This window comes from Lagopus leucura, unplaced genomic scaffold, assembly GCF_019238085.1.
Source record: "Lagopus leucura isolate 7727_CA_CO unplaced genomic scaffold, USGS_WTPT01 Super-Scaffold_760, whole genome shotgun sequence".
Classification (NCBI taxonomy): Eukaryota; Metazoa; Chordata; class Aves; order Galliformes; family Phasianidae; genus Lagopus; species Lagopus leucura.
Window position 1 is genome coordinate 2,533,250 of NW_024962257.1, and position 23,329 is coordinate 2,556,578.

Sequence of the window (23,329 nt, forward strand, 5' to 3'; positions counted from 1 at the left end):
GTGGGGTGATTGGCTGTTACCCTGGGGCTTTTGCCTCATAACTCTGGGGGTGCCTCATCACTGGGAGCTGAACAATGCAGGTGGTCCCTGTGGGCAGGGTTTGGTCAGTGCAGAGACGTGGTTCAGTGCCAGGACCCGAGGGAGTGGTGCAGAGCTGCCAGGGGAGGGGGGCAGCTGGGGAAGGGTGGTGGGCACAGCCTGAGCTGAGGGAGCACTGGGACACTGCTGTCAGCTGTAGGGGTTGGGTTTGGGGTTGGGTTTGAGAGGCCCTGTGTGGAGCTGGGAGTTGGACTCAGTGATCCACGTGCATTCCTACAGCTTGGTACATCCCCTGGTTCCGTGTCAGGAGCACACACCAGCAGCTCCACCGGCCGCAGGTGGCACACGCTCCCATCCATGTTTGAAGAGAGCCATTCCCACCGTGCCCAGCCGCCTTCCAGCCCTGGTGCCAGCAGCAGCTCTGGCACACGGCACAGCACGGTGTCGGGTCTGTCCGCAGTGCCGTGCAGGACGAGGCCTTGCTCTGCAGCGCTGCTCTGATGTCACGGGGTGGCAGGTGGCAGAATGGCCGCCCTAGCGCTGGGCTCCCCCCTCTGCCCGCTTCTGTTCCACGGTGCACTGCATCTCTCCGTCGCCTTACGCCCCATTCAGTTTTTCCGTCGGTGCTTTGAAGCCCCGCTGGGCGCAGATCAAAGGCCATTCTGTGCAACCGCCCCACTTCAGCCTTCCCTTTTCCGGCTGCGCCGCGCACCCCATCACACCCCATCCTTGTAGGGCCTGGGGGCGGCGAAGGGAGGAGGGGGGGGATACCGAGGGGAGGAAGAGTTCCTGATGCTGTGGGAATGCGAGCTGTGCTCTGTAAACAGCTGGTGACTCACTGCATAACTATGGCACCAAGTGCCTGCGCGGCGTGCAGGGAGGGGGCTGCCGGCCGCTTCCTTTACGCACTGGCAGCGCTCGGCTCCCCTCGGCCGTCCGAGCTTTTCCTTCCTCCTCCGTGCCTGCCTGGACATGGGGGTGGGCGGTGGAGGGGAAGCGATGAGGAGGAGGAGGACGGGTGGAGGGCAGTGCTGAGGTGTGAAGGCAAAGCCTGGTGCAGGTCAGTGAGGTGCCAGGCGATGGGGGGGTCTGTGGGGTCTGCGGGGATTGGTGCCATAGGAGGGGCTGCTGCAGCCGCGTGCGGGGAGGAGAGCAGAGCAGGGCTCAGGGAGGTGCTGCGTGCTGGTTGCTCCGAGCTCCATTCATCACAGAGCAAGACTGGGGAGCGTGGCTGTCCTTGGCCCTCTGGCAGCTGTGTGACACTGGGCTGTCTCGTGCTGCAAAAGAGGAGGAACCGAAATGCACGCCCCGACAGCCGGGGTGGTTTCCTGCAGCCTCGCTGCCCAGCTTGGCACCCCGCTCCCTCCGCCCCCCGTTCGCAGCTATGAATGAGTTTGTTTACTCTCCGCCGACTTGGTGATGTCTTTGCACAGACATGACCTGAAGTCATTATTGCTTTTGGGCTTCTCTGTTGCCATGACGACTGTCTCGGGGTTGGCTACTTTCCCAAGGTCACCATGGCAACTATCAGACGGGAATCATGCTTGGGATGCTTTGGCTGGATTTTTCATGAATGATTAGGATGTGTGACACGATGCAGACGTGAAAACGGGGAGGGTTTGGGCCCGGCTGGGTAGGGGTGGGGAGAGGGGGAGAGAGAAGGAGAGGACTCCGGCAGACAGACGCGGTGCCGCCGGCTGCGCAGCCCTCGGAGCCGCGCGTCGGGGCGGACCGGCGCGGCGTGGAGCCCCGCCGGCTGGGAGAGACGGGCGGAGGTGGTGATGGTGGAAGGGCTGAGCCCACCCTTCCCGGGGTAGGTACCCCGGTGCCTGCTGTGCCGCGGTGCTGTAGGGTGATGGTTTTAGGGGGGGGACGTTGAGCTGCGGGCTGGGTGTTGTCCTCGGCTAAGGTGAGCGTGAAGGGCAGCGCCTTGGCGGAGGATGCTGTCGGTGGACACGCGCCCGCCTCGCCAGACAGCATCAGGCTGCTGGGCTGTGAGCATCGTCAGCGGCAGGAGAGCAGAGCTGCTGCCTGCTTTGTCATCACGGGGGGCTTTTGTTTCTGGTGTTTGGGTTTTCTGGGAGCGCTGGGTGGGGACGGTGCTGGGAGCAGGTGACAAACCAGGCAGCTTATTTCTGTCTTGCTGATTCAGTGTCAAGCTGGGTTAATAAGCATCGAAATGAGAATGGAGTTGTTGTCTTGTGGCTTTTCGGTGCCTTTTATGAGCGGAGTTAACTCTTCAATCAGTCCCTAATAGGGCGTCCGGAGTGTCTGGATGCCTCTGGAGGGAGGTGAGACAGTGGGGCCTGGGCAGTGCATGGCTGCCTGCACGGCTGCGGTGTGAGCCACGTCCTTCCCTCCCTGCCCTGTCCTCAGTGTGCTTAAAAACAAAATATAAGGGCTTGAGCATTAAGCAGCAACGTGATTATCCGTACAGATTTTTCTTTCTTAGACCTATATGGGGTGGACTGATCTCTGAATCCTTCCTTGTGTGGTTTTATTTCCTTTGGTGGGGTTTTGGAGCTGGGGTTCAGGACTGCCGTTCTGTTAACCTGCCTTCACGTCTGAGATTCGTCTAACTCAAAAATCTTGTTTTGTGTTTTCCAGTTGCAATTTCTGAGCGGTTTTGTCCAGAAGACTGTGCTCAGGTTATGACGACTAATCCCAAACCGAACAAGGCATTAAAGGTAGGGGAGAGGCCGTGCTGGGGATGCTGGCTGTTGGGGCAGGCTGCCGCAGAGCCGTGCTCCACGCGGTGACTGTCGTACATGGCATGCCTCTTCTTTTCTTCTTCTGTGAGGCTCCCACAGATGGGCACTAATATAATTTCTTATTATCTGCAGAGAAGTTCTTAGGGAGATAGGTAGAAGAATGTTTGGTTGTGCTTAGAAGTCTGAGTTCTCTGCAAGAGCATAGGGCCAGATCGTCCCATCTGCTGGCCCAGAGACCTCTGGCTGCTGGCAGCATCCTGAAAGCAGTGCTCCAGGCCTGACAGTGCAGCACTTCTGCTCTCAGTGTGAAGATGCACTGAGGAGAGGAAGCTCCCACCTGTTTTTCTCACAGATCCAGTAGACAGCAAATGCTTTGGGTACAGCTGCTGTATGGTGGACCACATGTGCATTGTTCATGCTCTGCTGTAGTTTTTCTTGTGTCCTGGCAGTTCGTTCCAGGTATCTACAGTCTGTGAAGAGATAGAATAATAGTGTCTAAAAGGTTCTGAAGATAGCCATGGTAGCAGACATTCTTCAGAGAAAAGCACGAGCCCTTGGTATTTCTCTTGTGTGCCTTCAGAGTCAGGACAACAAAGTCAGGCCAAGTGAAGCCAAGCAGGCTTGGTTTTGTTCAACACTCGGATGAGCAGTGTTCAGTGAAAAGCCACAAAATGTGGAATGAAACCCAGCACACAAGTGGCTATTCTGCTTGTGAGACTACTGCACTGGTGTGCCAGCACGGTGCTGATAAAAGGTGTCCCCTGTGGGATTCAGTGTGAATTCCTGACAAAGGAATGCAAAAGACTTCCATGTCCTTTTGTTTCCTTAAAAATGTCACTGTTCAGTTCAAAGTAAGTTTCACACACAGGGTGGTGAGGCACTGGCACAGGTTGCCCAAGGAGGCTGTGGATGCCCCATCCCTGCAGGCATTCAAGGCCAGGCTGGATGTGGCGCTGGGCAGCCTGGGCTGCTGGTTGGCGACCTGCACACAGCAGGGGGTTGGAAGTGGATGAGCACTGTGCTCCTTTTCAACCCAGGCCATTCTGTGATTCTGTGCTCCTATAAGGCTCATTGCTGTCCTTGACTTGAGAGGGTGACCTGAACCCAGCTGGGGGCAGTGCTTGCTTCTCTGCCGTGCGTCACCCCACCGTGGCAGTGTCTGAGCGGAGCACAGGCTCTGTGAAGTGCTTTGGGGCATTTCCAGTAGGGTGCTGAGGGAAAGCCTCTGCTGTCCCCATCGGCCTCTCCTGCAGGGCCGCCGCTACCCCTGTGCCGTTGGTGTTTGCAGGTAAAGGAGGAGTCGGGAGAGAATGCCCCAGTGCTGAGCGATGATGAACTCGTGTCAATGTCCGTACGGGAGCTGAACCAGCACCTGCGGGGTCTCACCAAAGAGGAGGTCATCCGTCTGAAGCAGCGGAGGCGCACGCTGAAGAACCGGGGCTACGCTGCCAGCTGCCGCATCAAGCGCGTGACTCAGAAAGAGGAGCTGGAGAGGCAGCGGGTTGAGCTGCAGCAAGAGGTGGAGAAGCTGGCCAGAGAAAACAGCAGCATGAAGCTAGAGCTGGACGCCTTGCGCTCCAAGTACGAAGCACTCCAGACCTTTGCTCGTACTGTGGCGCGAGGGCCTATCACCCCGACCAAAGTTGCCACCACCAGTGTCATCACCATCGTGAAATCAGCCGAAATCTCATCCAGTTCCGTGCCGTTCTCAGCAGCGTCCTAGTGCCCTCGGTGGGGGAACTAGCAGCCTTTCAGAGGGGGGGGAGGAGGCTCTTATGCATTGTTCTGGAGTTCTTGGTCACGTCAAGAATTGGCATCTTAACAACTCTCTTCCGAAAGTGCAAAAAAAAAAAAATTGAAAAAAAAAAAATTAAATAGATTAAGTAAGTAAGGAAGAAAATAGAAAAGAGAAAATACCTACAAAGGGAACTTAACTGGCTGCTTCTCTCTGGACTCGGTGGCTCCATCAACCCCTCGTGTCCAGGATTTGAGCTCTGTCTGCAGTACAAGTTGCAAGATCTACTTCCTTGTCCCTGCCTCCTTGAGCCCCTCGCAGCCGTGAGCAGCGTTCCAGCTGGGAGAAGATACCTGAGGAGCCTCCAGAGCCTTCGTGAATGATGCTCAAGAGCCAGGAAACAGATGGACCGTAGAAATCATCGTGTGAGATGAATGTATGGAAAAGAGTTTCCTTTAGTGGCATCCTACTCCTTGTCAGAAGGGTCTCCCCTTTCCTCCCCGCTTCCATCTGCTGTTCCGAGGGCAGGGAAACAGGCATTTTGGTTTGAATCTCATCCTGCTGCGAGTGGATGGGAGGGGGAGGATGACGGAGATTAACGCTTGGGTCTGACCACACCCACTAGGAATAACCTTTTGTTTTCAATCCATGCTGTTAAAATATGGAAAAATATATATTTTACGTATTTTAATACGCCTCACGACCTGTGTGGCCTGTGAAAAACTACATTGCAGCCTCCTTTATTCCAAGCCCATGTTTCCCAATAGCTCCTTCCCTAAGGTGTCCTGTGAATTGGGTCTATTTATGCAGTGTATTTCTTCCAAATGATCCACAGTCTTGAAATAGCGGCTTATTTTATTTTATTTTTTTTCTGGATTCCCTGCAGCTTAAGGGAAGGAGGCACGGTAGATGCTGTGAAGAGCAGTGTGGTGGGGAGGAGAAGGGGAGGCGAGGAAGAAAAAAGGCTGGAAGTATTACCAGATGGAGGCAGAACTGCAAGGCAGAGGGGCTGTTCTGCTGGGATCAGCACTGTGAGAAAGGGTTTGTGCAGAAGGTTTGGGAAGGATGTTTTAGAAGCACTGAAGTGTAACTAGAGGGCCATAGCACAGACAGGAGGAGTTAGAGCCTCCTCCTTGGTGGAAGCGTTGGTAGGTGAGCATCCCGGCTGCAGGGCTGGGCTCACTGGGCTCTGTTTGACCAGGGAAGGGTCATGGGGAGGTTGGCTGGGAGCTGCACGAGTCCGTTCTGCAGTATTCAGACAACCTGCGTGGATGCGAGCCCGAAACTTGACGCTTCCTCTTGGGAATGTGTGAACTGCCCCAGGAGACGCGCAGAGGGCAGGGTGGAAATCCGTGTGCGTAGGGAATGGAAGAGTTGGCACCGAGAAGTCGTGCGTGTGGCTCTGAGCAGTGGTTTGGGAGAGGGATTTCTGGCCCGGCGATGGGCAGGAAGTGGGAAGCCAAGAGGAGGAATTCTGCTGTCACACAGCAGCGCTGAAAAGATGAATGTGTCCAGGTCACTGTAAAAAAAAAATAGCTATGTTGGTGTTTGTGTGTTCTGTTGTGTTTTATTTTTAATTTTCTGTTTGAAGTAGGAAAGAAAAAGGGCCTGTGAGTTTTGCAGGGCAGAGACTTGTGGGATGGACGATGCCTGTTGTCGTGCAGGTGAGAAGAGAATGAGACTGCTGATGGATGAGGTGAGGAGCAGAGCTTGGAGGACTTGGGCTCTGGAATAGAAGCCAGAGATGGTGGGCAGTTCACCAGTGTTTTGGACTGAAAGAGAGCTAATCGAGTGCCGCCGCTGTTGCAGAGGAGACAGTATGCTGGCATCCGCCCTGTGCGATCCGTTGTTTGGGGGCAGTACGTTGGTAGGCTTCCAGTGGAGCCCTCTTTGCCTTTGGAAGAAGTTAGCTTGCTTTTTCTTTTTTTTTTTCCTTCCCACCTTGTCATTGGAGTCTCCGGATTCCCAAGAGAGGGTCCTTTGTGAAATAGGTTAATGAAAAGAGGAGCCTCAGCCTCGGTTCTTGTTCAGTCCTCGACACCTGTGCTCATGACCTTACAGAGCTGGAAAGGGGCAGGTGAGCCTCCTCCTGAAGGCTTCTTACCCCTGCCAGAGCCGCGTGTGCCGGAGGGGAGCAGGGAGTTTCCTTCAAGTGATTTTCCAACGCGCAGAGTTTGGATGACACTTAGCGTTACCTCATTTCTCCTCCACTCCCTCCCTATCTCCTAACGGGCAGATTGATGTCCTGTGTATCAGTACCAGTTATTGACTCCCACAGCAGAAGCTGAGGAAGAGAAAAATGTTACTGTCATTTCCTGGTCCTCTCATGTTCTCCAGCTCACAAACATTGGAAACTTTCCCAGACCTTACAGGTGCCTCCGAAAACAGGCAAAAATGGAGACTCCTGGCACTGTTGGGGCTTTAAATGAAAACTTTAACGAAAAAAAGGCCAGTTGACTCGTAAATGCCCAAATGCTTCCAGTCTTTAGAACAGCTCCAGAGCTCCATAACATTGCTGGCTTGATAGGAACACCCTCGGGCTGCCCTTGGCCCCTGCCAGGGAAATCAGACCAGCGACACGGAGGGGGATGGAGGTTGAGCTTTGGTCTGTGGGGTCTTCTTGCTGTTGAGAAACATATCTTTAAGATGTGGCGCTTCCCTTGTGGCCAAGTATTTCTTGTTTTTTTTTTTTTGTTTTGTTTTTTCCAGTTCTTAGAAGGGTGCCAAAGGCTTGTCCAAGTGATTGCTAGTTTGGTGCTGGTAGGCACTTCAATCTCTGGTCACTCGGTTAAGAACAAGAGGCCTGGGTGTTGTTAAAGCTGTTGATACCATAGCCATGGTAGGTAATCCATATTGGATATCCATAAGGACCACGTGGAAATATTTAAAGAGAGAGAAATATATATATAAATATATAATTATATACATTTTATCGTACAGATTTTTCGTAAAAAAAGAAAAAAAAAAAGATAATTTTTTTTCCAAGTTTGATACTGTAAATCTTTATTAAAAGAAATCGCCGGTCCAGGGCTCCCTCCCTGGGTGGTGACCTGGAGGGGAATGAAATGTCCTGGCTAAACTTCCACAGAGGGATCAGAATTGCAAGGTAACGTGGAGGGAGGAATGACCCGAAAGCTGTTGACCACCATGGAGACCCAACTCCTCCACCCTCCGCCCCGGAGGGCCCTCCAGCTTGGGGTTGTCGCATTGCATTCCTCTGGGGTTTGGTTTGTTTCCGTTCGTTTCTTTTTGTTGTTGTTGTTATTCTGTTTCGTTTCTCTCCGTCCTGCCCTTGCAAGCCTGAACCCAGGCTGAGCGTGGCGCAGGGAGCCGGCTGCTGCTGCGGGGTCACCGGGTGCTCCCTGCCGCCTCCATTCGCTGCGGTATTTTGGATGCTGGGCTCCCTTCTCTGCCCCTCCTTGTTCCCCGAGGTGCAGGGGCACTGAGGCCAAGCGCTGGGATGCTCTTCCCCCGGCCATTCTTCCCCCTCTGCAGCACGATGTGGGTACCTTGGGATGCTGGAAACGGCCCGATGCATCCACCCGGGTACCTTGGGGCAGCGCCGGGAGCGACATCCTTGGTCTCTTAGGTGTCTTTGCTGAGCTCTCCAGTGGCAGTGGGGAAACCTTTCCCTCCAGGGCACCTTCAGACCCCCCCCACAGCAAGTCAGCATCTCAGCTCTCGCCCAGCTCTGCCATCTGATGGAGGAGACCGCGGTGCCCCGGCTGACAGCGCAGCAGGGCTGGGCTGCGGCACGGCTCGGACCCGGGGAGGAGGAGAAAGTGGCATTTATTTTATTTTATTTCTTCCTCTCTCAAATCATTTAAACTTTGTCGTCATGATTGTTTTTATTTAAGACAAAGAAACAAACAAAAAGGAAAAAAAAAAAAAAAACAAAAAAAAAACCGAAAAACTTTTGTAACGTGGATTTGTTTTCCTTCGTCTGTATTTCAGTCTGCTGGGGTGTTTCCGTAGATGGTGGATACTTGCTTTCATTTTTTTTAATGATAGAAGTCTTCTGTTTTAAGTTTTTTTTTTGTTTTGTTTTTTTGTTTTTTTTTTTTTTATCACCAGCTCATTCTATCCTCTGTGGTTACTCAGTAATTTCATTTCAATATTTATTTTTGTGCTGCTTTTTTATTATAAAATAAATTATTGATATACCAAGCAATGTGGATTCCTGTTTGTAAGGCGAGTAGCCCTGTGTATGTGTCCATTACTTTCTCTTGACAGCCACAACGTAATTTATTGCTGTAAATTTAGCTGCAGTGACTGGTTTTTTTGTACCTTTCCAATAAAGCATTTTCTGGTTTCAGACTTGCCCTGGTGTATGGTCAGCGTTTTGGAGCTCGCATTGATTTTCAGGGGCGTTTTCCTTGCTCATCACCTTGAGCAGCTGGCTGCGGTGGTTTTGGGACGCAGGCTGAGCGTGGATGCTCCTGCAAGCACCTGAGCCTGACCGCCTCCCAGCCCTGCTGTGCTGCTGTTCCCATGTGTTTGGGCCGTGCTCTGGTCCGAGCTGCTGCTCCCCCAGGGCTCACGCTTATCGTGTTTCCTGGTGTGTGTTTGTGCTCTCTGCCCAGAGCACGTGGGAGCTGCCGCGGTGGCGGTGCTGGGAGCGCCCCGTGGGACTTGGCTTGGAGACCTCGTGCTGTGAAACAGGTCACGGTGCTGGAGGGAGCCGCTCCCCTCGCCGTGGAGTTATGAAATATCCCTCAGTTGCTTCCTGTGCAACTGCTGGTGAATAAACAGCTTTAACTCCTTCGATCGATATTTCATCGTTCTCTTTTGCCCTGTCGCTTCATCCAAGCTTTAAAGCAGTGGGAGAGCTGGGAACCACCTGGGCTTTGATCCCCTTCCATGGGCAGCCCTTGTTTCTAGGGGCAGCTAAAAAGGGGGAAACGTGCACTGTGCTGGGCCAAGGCAGCGTGTCGCGTAGAGGTGGCCAATGACGGAAGTAGGGCAGTGTATGGATGAGCAGTGGGACTGGTGACGTGCAGTGCTACAGGTGGGGCTGGCTGCCTCCTCACCTGGCTCCTGGGCATGGAGTGGGGATGCAGGGCGAGCCAGGGGATTGCTGGTGCTGTGAGGAGCAAGCTTGTGAAGGTCACCGTCCCCTGCTTCAGCTCCTGCCCATGGAGAGGACAGCGAGGAGCTGGTGATGGCAGAGGGAGGTGGGACATCGTGCCCATCCCAGGGATGGAGCAGCACCATGCAGGAGGACACGTTCTGCCAAGGACACCGTTGGTATTTCGGCACCCGTTGGGGCGTTCTGAGCTCTGAGCCTTGCAGGCTGAGGGCCCAGGCCATAGCAGTGCACTCCTTGGGGCCAGCATCGTTCTGCAGGCTTGGGTGCACCACAGCTGGTTTGGTGCTTTTTTTTTCCCCTCAGTGTTTTGCTTGTGAGAAAGACCTGTTTTACATATAATACAGTAATCAGGACTTGACATAAATAGGCAGTTGTTACCGTCTGCAGTGGGAATTGCACCTGCTGGCAAGAGCAATGAATGCAGCCCATTATGTGCTGGAGTTGATCATTTGTGCAATGAAGTACAGCCGCGCTTCTTACTGTGTTCTTATGCCAGTCTGCATCCCACAAGCACGCTGGCAGATGCCCCATCATCACCTCACAGTCTGTCCTCACCCAGGGGGTGAAGCTGCTTCTGTCCCTGCAGCTGCAGCACAGAGGGGCTCAGAAGATGGAGATGTTTGCTGAGATGTGGTCCTGCTTCCCTGTCAGGCTTGCACCCAAGTTAAGCCTTATTGGTGGCAGCTCCCTGGATGTACCAATTGCTCGGCTCTTGTTCACAGGCCAGCTGACACAAAACACAGCAACCTCACGGGCTGGGCAGGTACAGGCAGCAGATCTCCAGAGCAGAGGGCTTGCAAGACTGGCTCAGCCATAGCCTGCCTGTGTTGGCTCCACGTTTCCAGCATGATAAAATACTTCTGATAATAATACATAGATTTGTGTTGTTGCTGCTGGGCTTGGCTAGGCTGCAGAGGACCCAGCAGCTCGGAACTGCTGCATCCACAGCTTTGGAGGAGGTGCAGTGCATGGGGGGGACGCACTGCTTGTGGAGGGAGAGGGATGAGCGCGAGCCCTGTGGGAACATCGGAGTGTGGAGGATGCTGTGTGTGCAGGTATTTCTGCTGGGCCAGCACCAAGGGGCAGGAAGGACGTGCAGCTTAAGAGCATCAGCATTAGAGCAGGAGCGGGCAGAGTGCGGGCTCTGCTCGCTGAGCTAAGTGAAAACGCTCATTCAGCCCATGGTAGAAATTGCTGTTTATTAGAAAAAAAAATCATAAATAATTCCCTCTTGCAATTTACACTTTGCAGCTCAAGAGCAGGGAATAAAACAATACTAGGAGCTGTAAAACAGCTATAAGCCTCACCCATAGGCTTGTTTGCCATGTGACTGCAAATCAAAGGCTCCAGACTTGCCCCTGTCCTTCCACTGCCCAGCTCCCACCCCAGCCAACAGCTGGCTGGTGCCCGAAGAAGTTCCCAAGGGGATCATCTGATTAACAGCAGGGGAACAGAAATAGGAGAAAATAAAACTGGAGAGGAAGTTTAGCAGGACAGAGAAAATCTGTCTCAGTGGCTCAGCCCCACGTGCCTTCTCAGAGCCCAGGCAGGGTGATGGATTGGTGGGATGCTGTGGTGCTCTGGGAAATGGCTCACACAGCCCTCAACGCAGCTGAGTTCCCCAGGGCCTCCAGCGTCCGCTGATTCTGGTCTTGCAGCACTTGCTTCTTGCATGCAGGGTAGGGACAGGGGATGGAGAGGAGTTAGGAGGAACAGACAGTTCCCTTTCGGTGCATTCCTACCACCACCAGTCACAGTCTGGTTCCCTAATGGCTCTGATAAGAAAGCTGGAATCCCTTTTAACTCCTGATCCGCTTGCAGATAAATGGGTTCAGACATAAACAAGCTCCTCTGTCACTGCAGCTTTCAGGAATGCAGCTGCAGGACCGTGCGGTGAGGTCCAGGAGGGGTCCCACTTCTGATCCCAGGAGATCTGGTCCAGCAGCTGCATCCCCATCTGGAGGCTGAGGAGGATGAGCTGCTCTTCCTCCTGGTAAAGGGCTCCTGTACAGCTCTGTGGGCTTTTTGAAGGGAAGTAGAGAGGAAAACATAAAAATAAGGCATGATGTCTTTCAAATTTTACCAGGTTTTGAGGCGAATTGAAGTCACCTTCCTGCACTGCTTTTCTCCATGGGGCCCTGGAGATCTTTTTTTTACCCAAATCAGGAGAAAGTAGAGCAGAACTGTGCTGAGAAAAGCATTTTTGTCAGGCCTCGGTGCTGTTTGGAGGTAAGAGCAGGGTGAGGAGGCCAGTCTGCCCAACAGCACTGGGGCGATCCTGGCTCACTGGGAGCCCAGCAGGGGTATGGGCACAGGGCTGGCACCGAGACTGGCAGTGAAGCAGAGAGCACAGTCCCTAACACCTCGGAGATGAGTCAGAAGCTGGCACTATTTTAACCTTTCCCTGGTTATTGCATCTTCCCTTTTAGGAACTGGCTTTATGAGTAGAGTTCCTGGCTCTCCTCCTTCCAGCATGCCAACAGGACCAGGTTGTCACAGCCTCGAGAGTCTCCCCTTCCTTGCATTTAAGCCCCTCCAATGTCTCTGTCCCCTTGGATATCTCCTACAGCTCCTCCTCCGACAGGATCAGCACTCTCTTCTCGATGTTTTTGCTCTTCCTGCCTCCTGCTCCCTCTGCCCTGCAGGCCACGTGCCCGTTCTCGTCCGGCGCCTTGCGCTCTGCCTCCTGCATGGCCTGCTGGGTGTACTGCTGGTAGGTGGGCGAGAAGTTGTGGATGGCATCCTGCACGATGTCCTGCGGGCTCATCGTCTCCTTCAGCCCACTCGAGATGCTCTGCATCGGGGCAAGGTTTGCTGAAAAACAGAGCAGGAAGTGATGGGGCATCAGATGGCCAATAGCCTGAGTGCTTTAACACTGCAGTGATATATTTCCCTACAAATTCAAAATCGTGGCCTCACTGTGGGCCACGTCTCACTGTGGGACAAGGGAGCTTACAGTGGTGAGCACCGAGGAGGAGGAAGGCAAATCCAGCCCTATGTTTCGAAGAGGGTGGATCCTCTCCAGCTGTGTGTGCGTGCTGTAATACCAAAATGCCCTAATTCTGCCTGTCCACACCAAGGTATCTTCTCCTGTCACAAGCAGTAGAGGAAGAAGAAACTCACGGAGCACAGGAGGAGGCTCCTTTACTGTTTTTTACCATTCCATTGTAGTGCTGCAATAGGTTGTCTTTTCCCTACCCATTGGTGAAAGAAGGCAGGAAAGAGGAACGGTTACCTGTTGAGTTTTCTTTCTTCTCTCTGTACACCCGGCAGCTAAAAGCGTAGCGCAGCGCAATGGAAGCAAAGAGCATCTCAATGCAGATGATGAAGTTCTGGTATCCAGCAGCCACAGTCCCAGCCCCCACCTCCTTCCCATCGATGATCTGAACTTCGGGGATCACCCCGCATTTCTCCAGGATTGCCAGCAGTGTCCCTGTGCAGGGGAAAGGAGAGGGATCAGCTCCGGACCACCCCCCTGGGCTGCATGGTGCTGCAAGAAGGCTGGGACTCACCTTGCCAGAAGGAGAGGAAAATGACAGCCTTGATGGTGATGAACTTGAGGACCGGCTCAAAAGGGCGCAGCAGGTCCATGGTGGCAAAGTAGAAGAGGAAGAGGGCATAAAGAGCCAGGCTGACAGAGAAGTTGTAGATGATGGTGATGTAGAGATAGCCGCTTCGGACACTGCGGGGGGAGAGCAAGCTGCTGAGTGAACACAGCTGGGGGCAAAGAAGGAAGGAGAGGAGAGGGGACTGTGGGGAATGTGCACGGCTGTGCCGTGGGGGGCAGCCCAGCCCAGCCCAGCTGTGGAAGGGTAGGAGGGGGAACAGAGGCTGCTGTCACTTTTGTATTTTGGCCCTTGGGTGTTTGCTTCGAATCTTGCCTGGGGATAGTGGGGCTGTTCTTGGGCTCCGTGTGGTCTCGCTACCTGGGGAAGGCCAGCAGGTCCCCCATCCCCTCTGATGGAGCAGGGACCACCCAGTCCCCTTCCCCCAGGAGATGCACTCCTCTCAGCCCCACCCAGCATCCTCACTTGAAGTCCCCGTCGTGGTACTTCCCAAACGCCTGCAGGATGATGGTGACAATTGCCATGAGGGGTTTCACAATGCAGAACTGAAGCGTGGCCTGCACAGGGGAGAAACACCATGAACAGGGCGGTAGCAACCTCCTGCTCCCCGAGCCCCATCACAGCCAACTCTCTGCTACTGGGATGGAGGAGCAAGTGCTTCTCCATTGCAGGAATGATCTGGACCAGCAGACAGGAGGGAGCAAGGCTGTGCACCCTGAGCGCTCCCAAAAATCAGCATAGCCACTCCGAGGAGGGGGTGGCTCGGGGACAGAACGGTGCCTCCAGCCTGCAGCACAGCACTGGGCAGTCAGGGAGCCGGCCAGCCAACCTGAGAGTAGGCAGAGATAAAAATCTCAGAGCTGCAGTGGGAGGGGACCCTGACTCAGCAGTGAGTCAGAGCAAGGACAGCAAGCGCAGCGCCCTGCTGCTGGCCAGGTGCCGACAGAGAGAAAAATAATGAGCATCTGGGTGAGATTTGCCTTTGGGTAAGGGACCCACTGCAACACAGCCCCAAGAGCCCCCACCCCTTGCTGTGGAGGGGTGTTGCAGTGCTCCCCGCTGGGTACCCACCTGCTTACAGAAGCGCAGGAAGCCAATGGAGTAGGACATGCCCTGGAGGCAGCAGGTCCCGTACAAGCAGCTAGACCTGGAAGCAAAAGCCAAGGAGATGCTGTTGGGCAACAGGATGGGGAAAACAAGCAGAGGGCTGAGGAGTTGGTGGTGTGCCACCACTTACGCAATGGGTTTCCCTCGGATCTCAGTCATGATGGTGCTCTCCCCACCGAGGTACTCAAAGCACAGGCTCAGAAAGCTGTAAATCACAAAAGCTGGCAAGGAAAGAGCAGACATGGTCAGCAGAGCTGGTGGTAGAGATCGGGGGGGGGGCTTAAATTTCACTTCTCTTCCTGCTCAGATGTTTCCTCATCCACCCAGCACGTTATCAGGGTTTGGGACAATGGCATGGGTGTGTAGAAGGCCACCAGCAGGTTCAGTACACCTGAGCCAGATGCACTGTGCCACATCTACAGAGTAAATGTGTTTTGCTGCAGACACAGCAGCTCCACCATGCACACACAACCCCTGCATGCACAGAATGTGTTGGGCATAGGATGTACTGGCAGCACCCAAGGATGCACATCTGAGCATGTGCAGGAGGAGTGCGATGGCCAAAGACCTTCATGGAAGGACATTAAACTCAACTCACAAGCTTTCTCTGCGCCTCAAAACATCCCAACTGCCTGATTTTGTAGGTAAGTCTGCCTTTTCCTTTGGAGAAACAGTTTTTCTACCTCAAAGGTAGGCAGAAATCCTTTCCCCTGGGAATGTGGCCAGATGCTGGGCACTCAGAGCCTGCAGGTGCCCTGTGGCCCTCCTCTCCCTCCTGCTGATGGAGCAGGAAGGGGGAAAGCTCCAAATGGTGGCAGGGGGAGCTGAATGCAAAAACAATGGGGATCCAGCACTGTGTGCAAGCCAGGATGCTCCAGAGACACAGGGCAGAGGAGAGCCCTGCTGTGCTGTTAGCATCTCTGCTGACGTAGCTGCCCTGTGCTCACCCTCGTAGCAGTCGCGCACTGAGTCGAAGTAGACGTAGTACTGGTGGCTGCCAAGGAGCAGGAGGCTGAGCCATGAGTCGAAGGCGTAGATGGGCACGATGAAAAGGATGCGGATGATGTAGCGCTGCTCCTTGGGGATGGTGTAGTTCCTCAGGTGCGTGTAGATCTGTAAGGGAGAGCGTGCCCGTTGTGCAGAGCTGTGGCTAGGACTGATGAGTCTGGGCTTAATTTGCTGCTCTGAGGCAGTGGCTCGCTCTGGGGCAGCCCTAGCATTGTGTGTCTGTGCAGCATCGCAGAATGTGCCTGCTGATGGGGTGCTGCAAGGCTGCATGCCCAAAGGCACGGCTGTGCGGTGCTAGATGAGCTCCCACTGAGTGCTGCCTTGTGCCTCTCCCAGCTCCAGCAGCCACAGGGTAAAGTCCACCCCTCCCGATGCAGAATTTTCCCCTCCACCAGCTGCAGGAGGAAACACCCACCTGGAGGTAAGGATTTGCAGTGAGATGGTGGGAAACAATGGCTTTGCCCCAGCACTGACCCAGAGCTGTGACTCCATCCTGTCCATACCTGGTGGAAGGTGACAATGAGTGCTGACCACACGAAGATGCCGGAGATGACCCGTGCTGTTGTTGTGGTCAGGAAGAGCTGCTGGCCATCCTTGGAGTCGTTGTGAGCAGCTGTGAGCAGGGTGAGGGCTGAGGATGGGGTGGCGGAGGCCAGCCTGGCAGCTGTGCTCGGCCCTGGAGAGCTGGGCGCCGCAGGAGAGGGCCAAGCATGGGTGGCATTACTCATCTGTGGGAGGGAGAGGCATGGGGAGTGGTGTGGGATGGAGGTGAAGTGGTGAGGGGGAAGATCCCAGCAAGTTTCCCAGCCCACAAATCTCCAGTGAGCTTTTCTCCTCCCCACGCCTTTCCCAGCGTGGCCCTCTCCCAAGCCAGCCTATTCTCCATGGTCAGGGCTGCTTCTCAGCAGGAAAATGCAAATGTTCAAGAGCAGACCCTTGTGTCTGCAAGGTGTCTCTAGTCTCCACATCCCCTAAAATACACACTTCTTCCTCTCAGTCGCACTCCCTCTGGTTTTCTCTGGGGTCACCATCCCTTAGGAAACGAAAAGATCTGCCCACACTCTTGCTCTCAGGTATTCTCAACTGCAGCTCAGGACCTCTCCCACTGGGCACCAGAGACTTAAGCATCAATATCACCTCATTCCATGATTAAAACCATCCCCTTATCAACAAGCTGTCAGGATACTGACATCCCTATGGACAATGTGCTCACATCATTATCCTGGGAGCCCAGAGAACGCCGAGGTCCTTGTGGTCCACCCCACATTTGGCTTCTTTCTTTCTGAGTGACCTGCTAGTGGCCAGCTCCAGGGTTCATCAGAAGAAGGAGGTTTGGCATCACCCAGGGCGTTCAGCCAGGCAGCAAACCTCAGCCATCTCATGATCTCAAGGTCCTGGTGTGCCAGCCCAGGCAGCAGCGTGGGGTTTGGGGGATGCTGGAGCATCCTGCATCTCTGCAGCATCCTCATGGGCAGCTCTGCCTTCCTCAAAGACTCTCACCCCAGCATTCCCAGCACAAAGCACTCTGCAGCTCAGCCAGCAAGGACCAAACTAATAATACACTCTTATTTATAGGGCAGCTTCATATCTCAAGGCCAACAGATGCACAGACTGCCATGTTTGGCCTCTCTTTGAGCTATCTATGGAAACCTGCTTTTTCCACACATATAACAACAGCAGTTAAAAAAAAAAAAAAAAAAAAAAAAGCAGCAAGCAGAGCTCTAATAATGTAGACACTCCTCAGCACATTGTTAAAAAACAAAGATTTTAGCTGCTGGGTAACTATCACCCAGAGGAAAACCTGTAACTACAGAATGGTGAGAGGCAAGAAAATATCTGCAGAGATGAGTGTGGTAGGGGACAACCTTGATCCCCTCGAACATAGCAAACAGCCCAAAGCCCAGCTCGCCTGGCAGCTCCCTCTCCACAAACCCCAACCTCTAGGGGAGGAAACTCGGCTGGTATCAGATCAGTACCCCTAAAAATACCTCCCCCGGATCCCTCCCGCTGTCTGTAAGTGGAGATGCCCAGTGCTGGGTGCTGCTGGTGGCCGGGTCCCAGGGCGTACCTGCAGCTGCAGTTGGGCTCTCCGGGCAGCAGGAGCTGAGGGTTTTCCTTTGTGCAGCTGTCGTCACCCTGCCCAGGCCGGCAGGAAGCAGGATCCCGGGGAGGGATCTGTTCTTTGGACAGCCCTTGTAAACATTAACAGGAGGCCAGGGAGAGCTAGTGGTACAGGCAGGAGGGAGGAAGCCGTGTTGGGACCCTTCTGTGGCAAGACCCTTCCCTACAGCTTGTTTTGGGGATGCCCTATGTCAGGTTTGGATGTTTTCACTCTCCTCAAGCTTTGTGCTAAGGAAGAGCACAATCAGGCTTGCTCTGTGGGACATGGCAGAGAGCTGTGTTCAGCTCCAGACCCATTTATTCTGCCTTCAGCCCGGCGCCGTGCCACAGATGCTTGGCCCAAGCTGTCCCAGCTCCTATTAGCTTTCACAGCCCGGCTGTGCAGCAAGCAGCTCGGCACCAGCAGCCTTCCTGGCAGGCTCTCCTGCATTGTAAAACTCTTAACGCGTCGCAGCAAGTCATTAAAAACAAAAGCCCCAGTGCCACTCAGAGACAGGGCTCCCAGCTCCAGAGGTAACCAGATCCCCGCCGTGCAACGTAGCCGGGCAACTCAATGCAGCCAAGGGCCCATTTGCTTCCAAAACAAAGGCAGCCAGGAGGTGTGAGGGTAATTATAGCCCCAAAACTCAGCTCGACAGGATGGCACATCCCAACAGGCAGCTCTTAGACACGGGGCAGACACCTGCTGTGCTCCGACTGCCCGCTCTGCTCAATCCCTGGATACTGGAGGTGCTCAAAGAAAGCTGAGCCGAAAACCATGGACAGTGCGCTGGGTTTGGGCAGGCTGTCTGCAGGATCGCTCTGCCCAGGCCACACACTGCTGGTGAGGGGAGATGGCTGATCTGCACCCAGGGATGGGAGCGGCCAGCCTGCGTCCTGCCAGCACCAGGCACTCCTTTCCTGCTGATGGCATACAGATAAAGCCCGGCTCGGGGCTGTTTACAAGCAGCCTCTCTATACCACCCCCACACCACCAGGAGGAAGCACCTATAGCACACATAACCAAGGCAGAGCAGCACCCAACCCTCTGTCAAGCCCATACCAAGGGCTCTGCCCCACCGCCCGCAGGTGCACGGGGCCAACTTCCGCCCTGCCGGTCATCGTGCCCCGATCTCGAGGCCCCACTCACCCTGCAGGGCTCCTCCACTTGCAGGCCGTGGCTGCGTCCCGCCGTGCACCTGCTTCTGCATCCCCTGCGCCCTCCTCCAGCACAGACTCCTCCTCCGGGCACCTTCCCAGCAGGACACCGCCAGCCCTCCCTCGCTGCACCCCAAGGGGCTCAGCAGCGGCCCTCTGTGCCCTCCCCATAGCAGCTGGGGCAGCAGGTAGGGCTTTACATCCTGCAGAAAAGCTGCCGAACGTACCTTTCCAGTCTGCCCCGTTTAGCACTCACACCCGGAAAGCAAACAGGGCTGGAAGGCTCCGGAGCTGCTGCCCTGTGTTTGTGGTGAACGCTGCCTGGGTGGCAAAAGCAGTTCTTGTTGCGATTGAGAATTAATTCCTCCTGGAGGATAGCGATGACTAAAAGGCAGACATCTGGTTGTACAAGCAGCCAGGCTGGGGAGGCTGTTTTTTGGGACAGGCCTTCCCTTGGTTTACTGCAGAACAGAGCAAACCTGAAGGACCAGCTGCTCGTGGTCTGACTTATCGCCTGCAGAGAGGCAGCCAGATGAGACGCTGTGGCTCTGAGCATCAAACAGAAGAGAATGCCACGTCCTTTCTTTGCTCACCGCTGCGTGCAGACCTGGTTGCAAAAAGAACAAGGAAAGCATGGTAGTAAACCAGGGTCAGCTTTCAGGTGTTAATGCATGAGGTTTTCAGGGCACAGAAGCAGTGAGGCAGCGTATCACCACAGTGGAAGATGCGGTTTACATTGAATTGGCCAACTCATATATGGTTTATAAACTCACTGGAGCTAAAAGGGCATCATAGGAGCAGCAGGGGTCGGGAAACAGACTGCATTTTGGATTGGGAAGAGATCTCCACTAGCAAAGATCAACGTTAACAAACTCCACATGGCTCTGTGAGCCCTCCTAGGCTGAAAAGAAAAAGAGAAAAGAAAAAAAAAAAAAGAAATGTAAAAGAGGGAAAATTTGGAGTTCTGACAGATGCAAATTTTTGATTCTTGGAAGCACAGTTTGGAAAATTATTTTTAGATGAAATTTCTGTCAAGGGCAGCTGCAAGCCTGCAGTTTTTGAATGTACTCTTAAAAAAATGTTTCATTTCTCATTATCCTTTAAAATGCTGTAAAAAACATTACTTCAGAGGAAAAAGTCCTTTCGAAATGTATTTTCTGCTTTTGTACTTTTATGGGATTGTTTTTAGCAACAGTAATGATCCAGCAATAGGATCTGCATGGGGAACGGACAGGCTCTGTGCTGATTCTGCTGACACTGACGGGTACCAGCATTCTCTGCCCTGAATCTGAAGGCAAGGCCTGGCCTTGGTCTGCTCAGTCAAGTTCATAAGTGACAAAACTGTGCAACAGCTTACTTAAAAATTGACTACTTGGTGCTACCTGTTCCAAGAAGAGGAAAAAACAAACGTGCTTTCCGAGCAAACAGCACAAGTTGGGCTGTTCAGCACTGCGTTAACTCATCTGACCTCCCATAAGAGCACTTTCTTTTAATGGACTCAGCCAACACCCCGCTGTGTAACCTCCAAAGCCCTTCTGTCCCCATGTCTGCTCTGACAGTGCTTCAGGAGAGGGGCAGCTTGTTGCAGGTGGCCCAGAGCAATGCACATGCTGTCTCTCTGAAGTGCAACTACCACACATCATACGGAAACAACCGATGTTTTGCCTTTTTCTCATTAATTTGGGTTCCTTTCTGCCATCCTGTCATCAGTTTTCATGAAATTGGAACACTGCAATTATCTACCTCTCTTCAAAACGCGACTGAAAATGAAGAGCAGATTCAGCACGCATCAGGAGGAAAATGACATAAGGATACAAGTAGTCATATACAAGTAATTCCCTTAAAAAAAAAGAAAAGCAGGCAAGAAAAAAATCTTTCCTATTATGCAATTGCTGTTTATTTGTTACGGAGGCTTGTATTTCAATTGAAGTGATTTTTGCAGAGCGAAAAAAAAACCAACCAACCATGTAAAATTAGATTCATCAATGTTTCTTTTACTCACTCTGCACTGGGTGTTCCCCTTTGCGGTGCAGTGTAGCTACAGAGCTTGGCATCCATCACTCCTCGGGCACAAATGCAGAGCTGTGACGTTTCCCAAATATACACCCCTCCCCAGGTGAAAATATAACATTTCCCTTGTCTATTGAGGCAACTGTTCTCATCTCATCACCAACTATCTGGACCGCAAACCTGTCACAGGAAGAAAATCCACAACCATTCTACACAGTAGAGAAAAATTCATCACATTCCTAAGCGTGTCCAAAACCAGCACAAAGACATTCCATCATTTTCATTTCTTGTCCTCTCAAAGAAGTGGTGGTGAGTCATGGACTCCAGATCATTTCCTTGAATCCAGATGGTACAACTTCACCACACTTGGCAACTTCGGATCACTTCCCGTAGAGCTTGTATTCCTTCCATGGTCTTGTCCTTCAAAGCCATAGCGAGAAGAACAGGCTTGTTCCCAGCTTCCTGAGACACGAATGCCACCAGGTTCTTGGCACAAACATGGACGAGGGGCTGAAAAGCAAAGGTAAACAGAGGTACACTCGCAGCTGCAAAGTCACCCTGCATGAGTTAGCAGAGGAAGAGCCCTGCAATGACTCGCTCGTGGAGCACGTCGAGAACCTGCCTGTGCTGGATGCTGAGCATTAGTTTGCTGAGCAGTTCCAGAGTGATTGGAAACAGACACACAGCTTGGCTGGCCAGCATAGCCAAGCCATGGTATGGGATAATTGAGAAGGCACTTTCTCAACAGACTTAAAATAGAAGAGTTTAGACCTGTGAGCGGCTGCCCAACAGCCCATCCTGAAACAACTGAACTGCAGCTGCACTGGAGTTCTGCACTGCCAGAGTGTTTGGGAAACTGCTGTTGAGAGCCCTGCTGCAATTCTTCCCACACCACCAAATACCAACTTATATAAAATGATCAGAATGCCTCTATTCCTATCATAACCAGATTCCTGAGTACCATATTCTTGTTGCTGACCAGACCATGCTCTGCTGACAAACTCTGGAAGTAAGCTGTCTTGTTTTCCTAAGTCTTAGAGACCTCAAACTGGTATTACACACAGCCTTTGCACATGTAAAAAATGTTTCTGATTTTAACAGAATAATAAAAACCAGAAATAAATGGTGAGGCCGAAGCAGGGAAGAGAAGGAATATCGTCTCCTTAGTGAGACTTCTTTAAGAAGAATATCCAACTTGCCTAAGTTTTACTGACACCTATACTTACGCATTTAGAAGGCTGAGCTAGCTTGACTTTAGCTGCCAGTGTAGCTTGGAAGTATGTATGGTCTCAAATGTTCATAGCAACAAGCAAGAAGTCAGCAAATTAAAGTCTTCTTAAAGTTAATTGATTAAGTTGGTCACATGATTTAAAAACACGGTGTAAAAAAAGGCACTTCCTATCTCCAAAATAAAACACAGAAATGGCTCAGAGGTGCCACTGCTCAGAATTAGCAGCCATGTCAACCAGGCAAAGCAAAGCTTCCCCCACCCAGGGAAAGCAGACTTGTTGAGGAAGGAGAACTGCATGGAGGGGCACAGAAAGGAGAACCTACGTGTTGTTACAGCTTTTCTAGTTAAGGTGAGCAAGTAACATCTGACAGCCCAACCCTGATGGAAAGCCTCATAAACCTGTAGCTCTGTAACTTTTTGCTTTAATGCTTGACCAGCTGACACTTTGCAAAACACGTTTCCTTCTGCTTTCTCTCCGGCTCTGTGAAACCAGTCGATAAAAACTCATTTTGTTGGAGAAAAACAAATTAAACTTTATCGAGGGCAGGTGTTGGCAGGCGCACAGAGAGGGCATCTAAAGTCCATTATGGGGCTGGCAGAGATGGAGGCTGGGGGGAGGAAAAAAAAGAGACTCCAAAAGGAGAAATCGTTGGAACAGAAGGCCAGGAAAACTTATCAGAGGCTATATGTTTGATCCTGCAACCTTTAAAGCAACACGAGCTGTATCAAATCTTCCATAAACACAGCAAGGCAACCCACACCCTGCACGACACCAAGCACCGGCCCCACAAAGCTGCCGGAGAACAGATGACGTGCCTGTTTTTCAGAGGAGCCCCTCTTCCTCCAGAGCAGATTTTTACACCCCTTTGACCGCCGTGCAAACACCGCTTTAACGGCTGTGATTCATCAGCTCCCTGGCAACTCGCACGGCCCCACCTACAGCATTTCCCCTTCGCTCGGCGCCGGGGCGCTGCGCATCTGCTCCTACCTCATCCTTGCCCAGCAGCACTTTGGTGCTGAGCGAAGGCCTGCCAACGTTGTCCCCTATGGTATCGGGGTTCACGTAGACGAGCGTGCCCATCTTGCCGTACTGCGTGACCACCACGAGGATGGAGTTGGAGAACGCGGTGCAAACCACCTCGGTGCGGACCCCGCGGACCGCTTCCTCCCGCCGCTTAGACGTCACGATGGGACTGGCTGCCATCGCTGCGGGAAGCAATCAGACCACATCAGATGAAAAGCGCGGAACGCGGCCATCCAAAGCCCACAACCTTTCGTTCATTGGCTTGGCTTCGTTACCGCGGTTGATTCCGGAGCGTAAAAGCACCCAGAGGTGCGGGGGAACCAATGCCCTCACGCGGACACCACCGCACAACGCACGCAGCCCGCCATCCCCTCCCCGTACCCCGGACAGAGCTGAGGCCCCACGCCGCCACCCGGCCCGCCCCAGCGGAAGAGCGCCCGTCCCCTCCTCCCATCCCACCATCCGGCGCGGGCAGATGGCGCTGGGCAGCCATGTTGGGGAGGGGCCGCCATGTTGGGGAGGAGCCGCCATGTTGGGGAGGAGCCGCCATG

At 53.1% G+C, this 23,329-nt stretch overlaps 3 protein-coding genes across 8 annotated transcripts; 1 reads left to right on the forward strand and 2 right to left on the reverse strand.

Annotated features, from left to right (window-relative positions):
* The first annotated feature begins 1,790 nt into the window (after nucleotides 1-1,790).
* Nucleotides 1,791-8,805, forward strand: MAFK (MAF bZIP transcription factor K). Of its 2 annotated transcripts, XM_042864103.1 has the most exons (3): nucleotides 1,791-1,852; nucleotides 2,647-2,726; nucleotides 4,039-8,805. In XM_042864103.1, the coding sequence occupies exons 2-3, from the start codon at nucleotides 2,691-2,693 to the stop codon at nucleotides 4,471-4,473; spliced, it is 471 nt and encodes a 156-aa protein (XP_042720037.1). In that variant the 5' UTR covers nucleotides 1,791-1,852; nucleotides 2,647-2,690; the 3' UTR covers nucleotides 4,474-8,805. The 2 variants fall into 2 exon arrangements, with proteins under 2 accessions (XP_042720037.1, XP_042720038.1); XM_042864104.1 differs by lacking the exon at nucleotides 1,791-1,852 and having other exon boundaries at nucleotides 2,156-2,726.
* Nucleotides 8,806-10,764: 1,959 nt separating this feature from the next.
* On the reverse strand, nucleotides 10,765-19,003 carry TMEM184A (transmembrane protein 184A). Of its 4 annotated transcripts, none has more exons than XM_042864782.1 (10): nucleotides 18,741-19,003; nucleotides 17,324-17,478; nucleotides 15,759-15,983; nucleotides 15,195-15,360; nucleotides 14,378-14,468; nucleotides 14,212-14,287; nucleotides 13,606-13,697; nucleotides 13,087-13,256; nucleotides 12,810-13,007; nucleotides 10,765-12,388 (listed from the first exon to the last, which is right to left on the reverse strand). In XM_042864782.1, exons 3-10 carry the CDS (start codon nucleotides 15,981-15,983, stop codon nucleotides 12,138-12,140), a joined length of 1,269 nt encoding a protein of 422 aa, XP_042720716.1. In that variant the 5' UTR covers nucleotides 17,324-17,478; nucleotides 18,741-19,003; the 3' UTR covers nucleotides 10,765-12,137. The 4 variants fall into 4 exon arrangements, with proteins under 4 accessions (XP_042720716.1, XP_042720715.1, XP_042720717.1 ...); XM_042864781.1 differs by lacking the exon at nucleotides 18,741-19,003 and adding an exon at nucleotides 18,506-18,722; XM_042864783.1 differs by lacking the exons at nucleotides 17,324-17,478; nucleotides 18,741-19,003 and adding an exon at nucleotides 18,506-18,722.
* Nucleotides 19,004-20,387: 1,384 nt separating this feature from the next.
* On the reverse strand, nucleotides 20,388-23,299 carry PSMG3 (proteasome assembly chaperone 3). 2 transcript variants are annotated; one of them, XM_042864429.1, is made up of 3 exons: nucleotides 23,238-23,299; nucleotides 22,743-22,960; nucleotides 20,388-21,033 (listed from the first exon to the last, which is right to left on the reverse strand). In XM_042864429.1, exons 1-3 carry the CDS (start codon nucleotides 23,269-23,271, stop codon nucleotides 20,881-20,883), a joined length of 405 nt encoding a protein of 134 aa, XP_042720363.1. In that variant the 5' UTR covers nucleotides 23,272-23,299; the 3' UTR covers nucleotides 20,388-20,880. The 2 variants fall into 2 exon arrangements, with proteins under 2 accessions (XP_042720363.1, XP_042720364.1); XM_042864430.1 differs by lacking the exon at nucleotides 23,238-23,299 and adding an exon at nucleotides 23,054-23,155.
* Nucleotides 23,300-23,329: the final 30 nt, after the last annotated feature.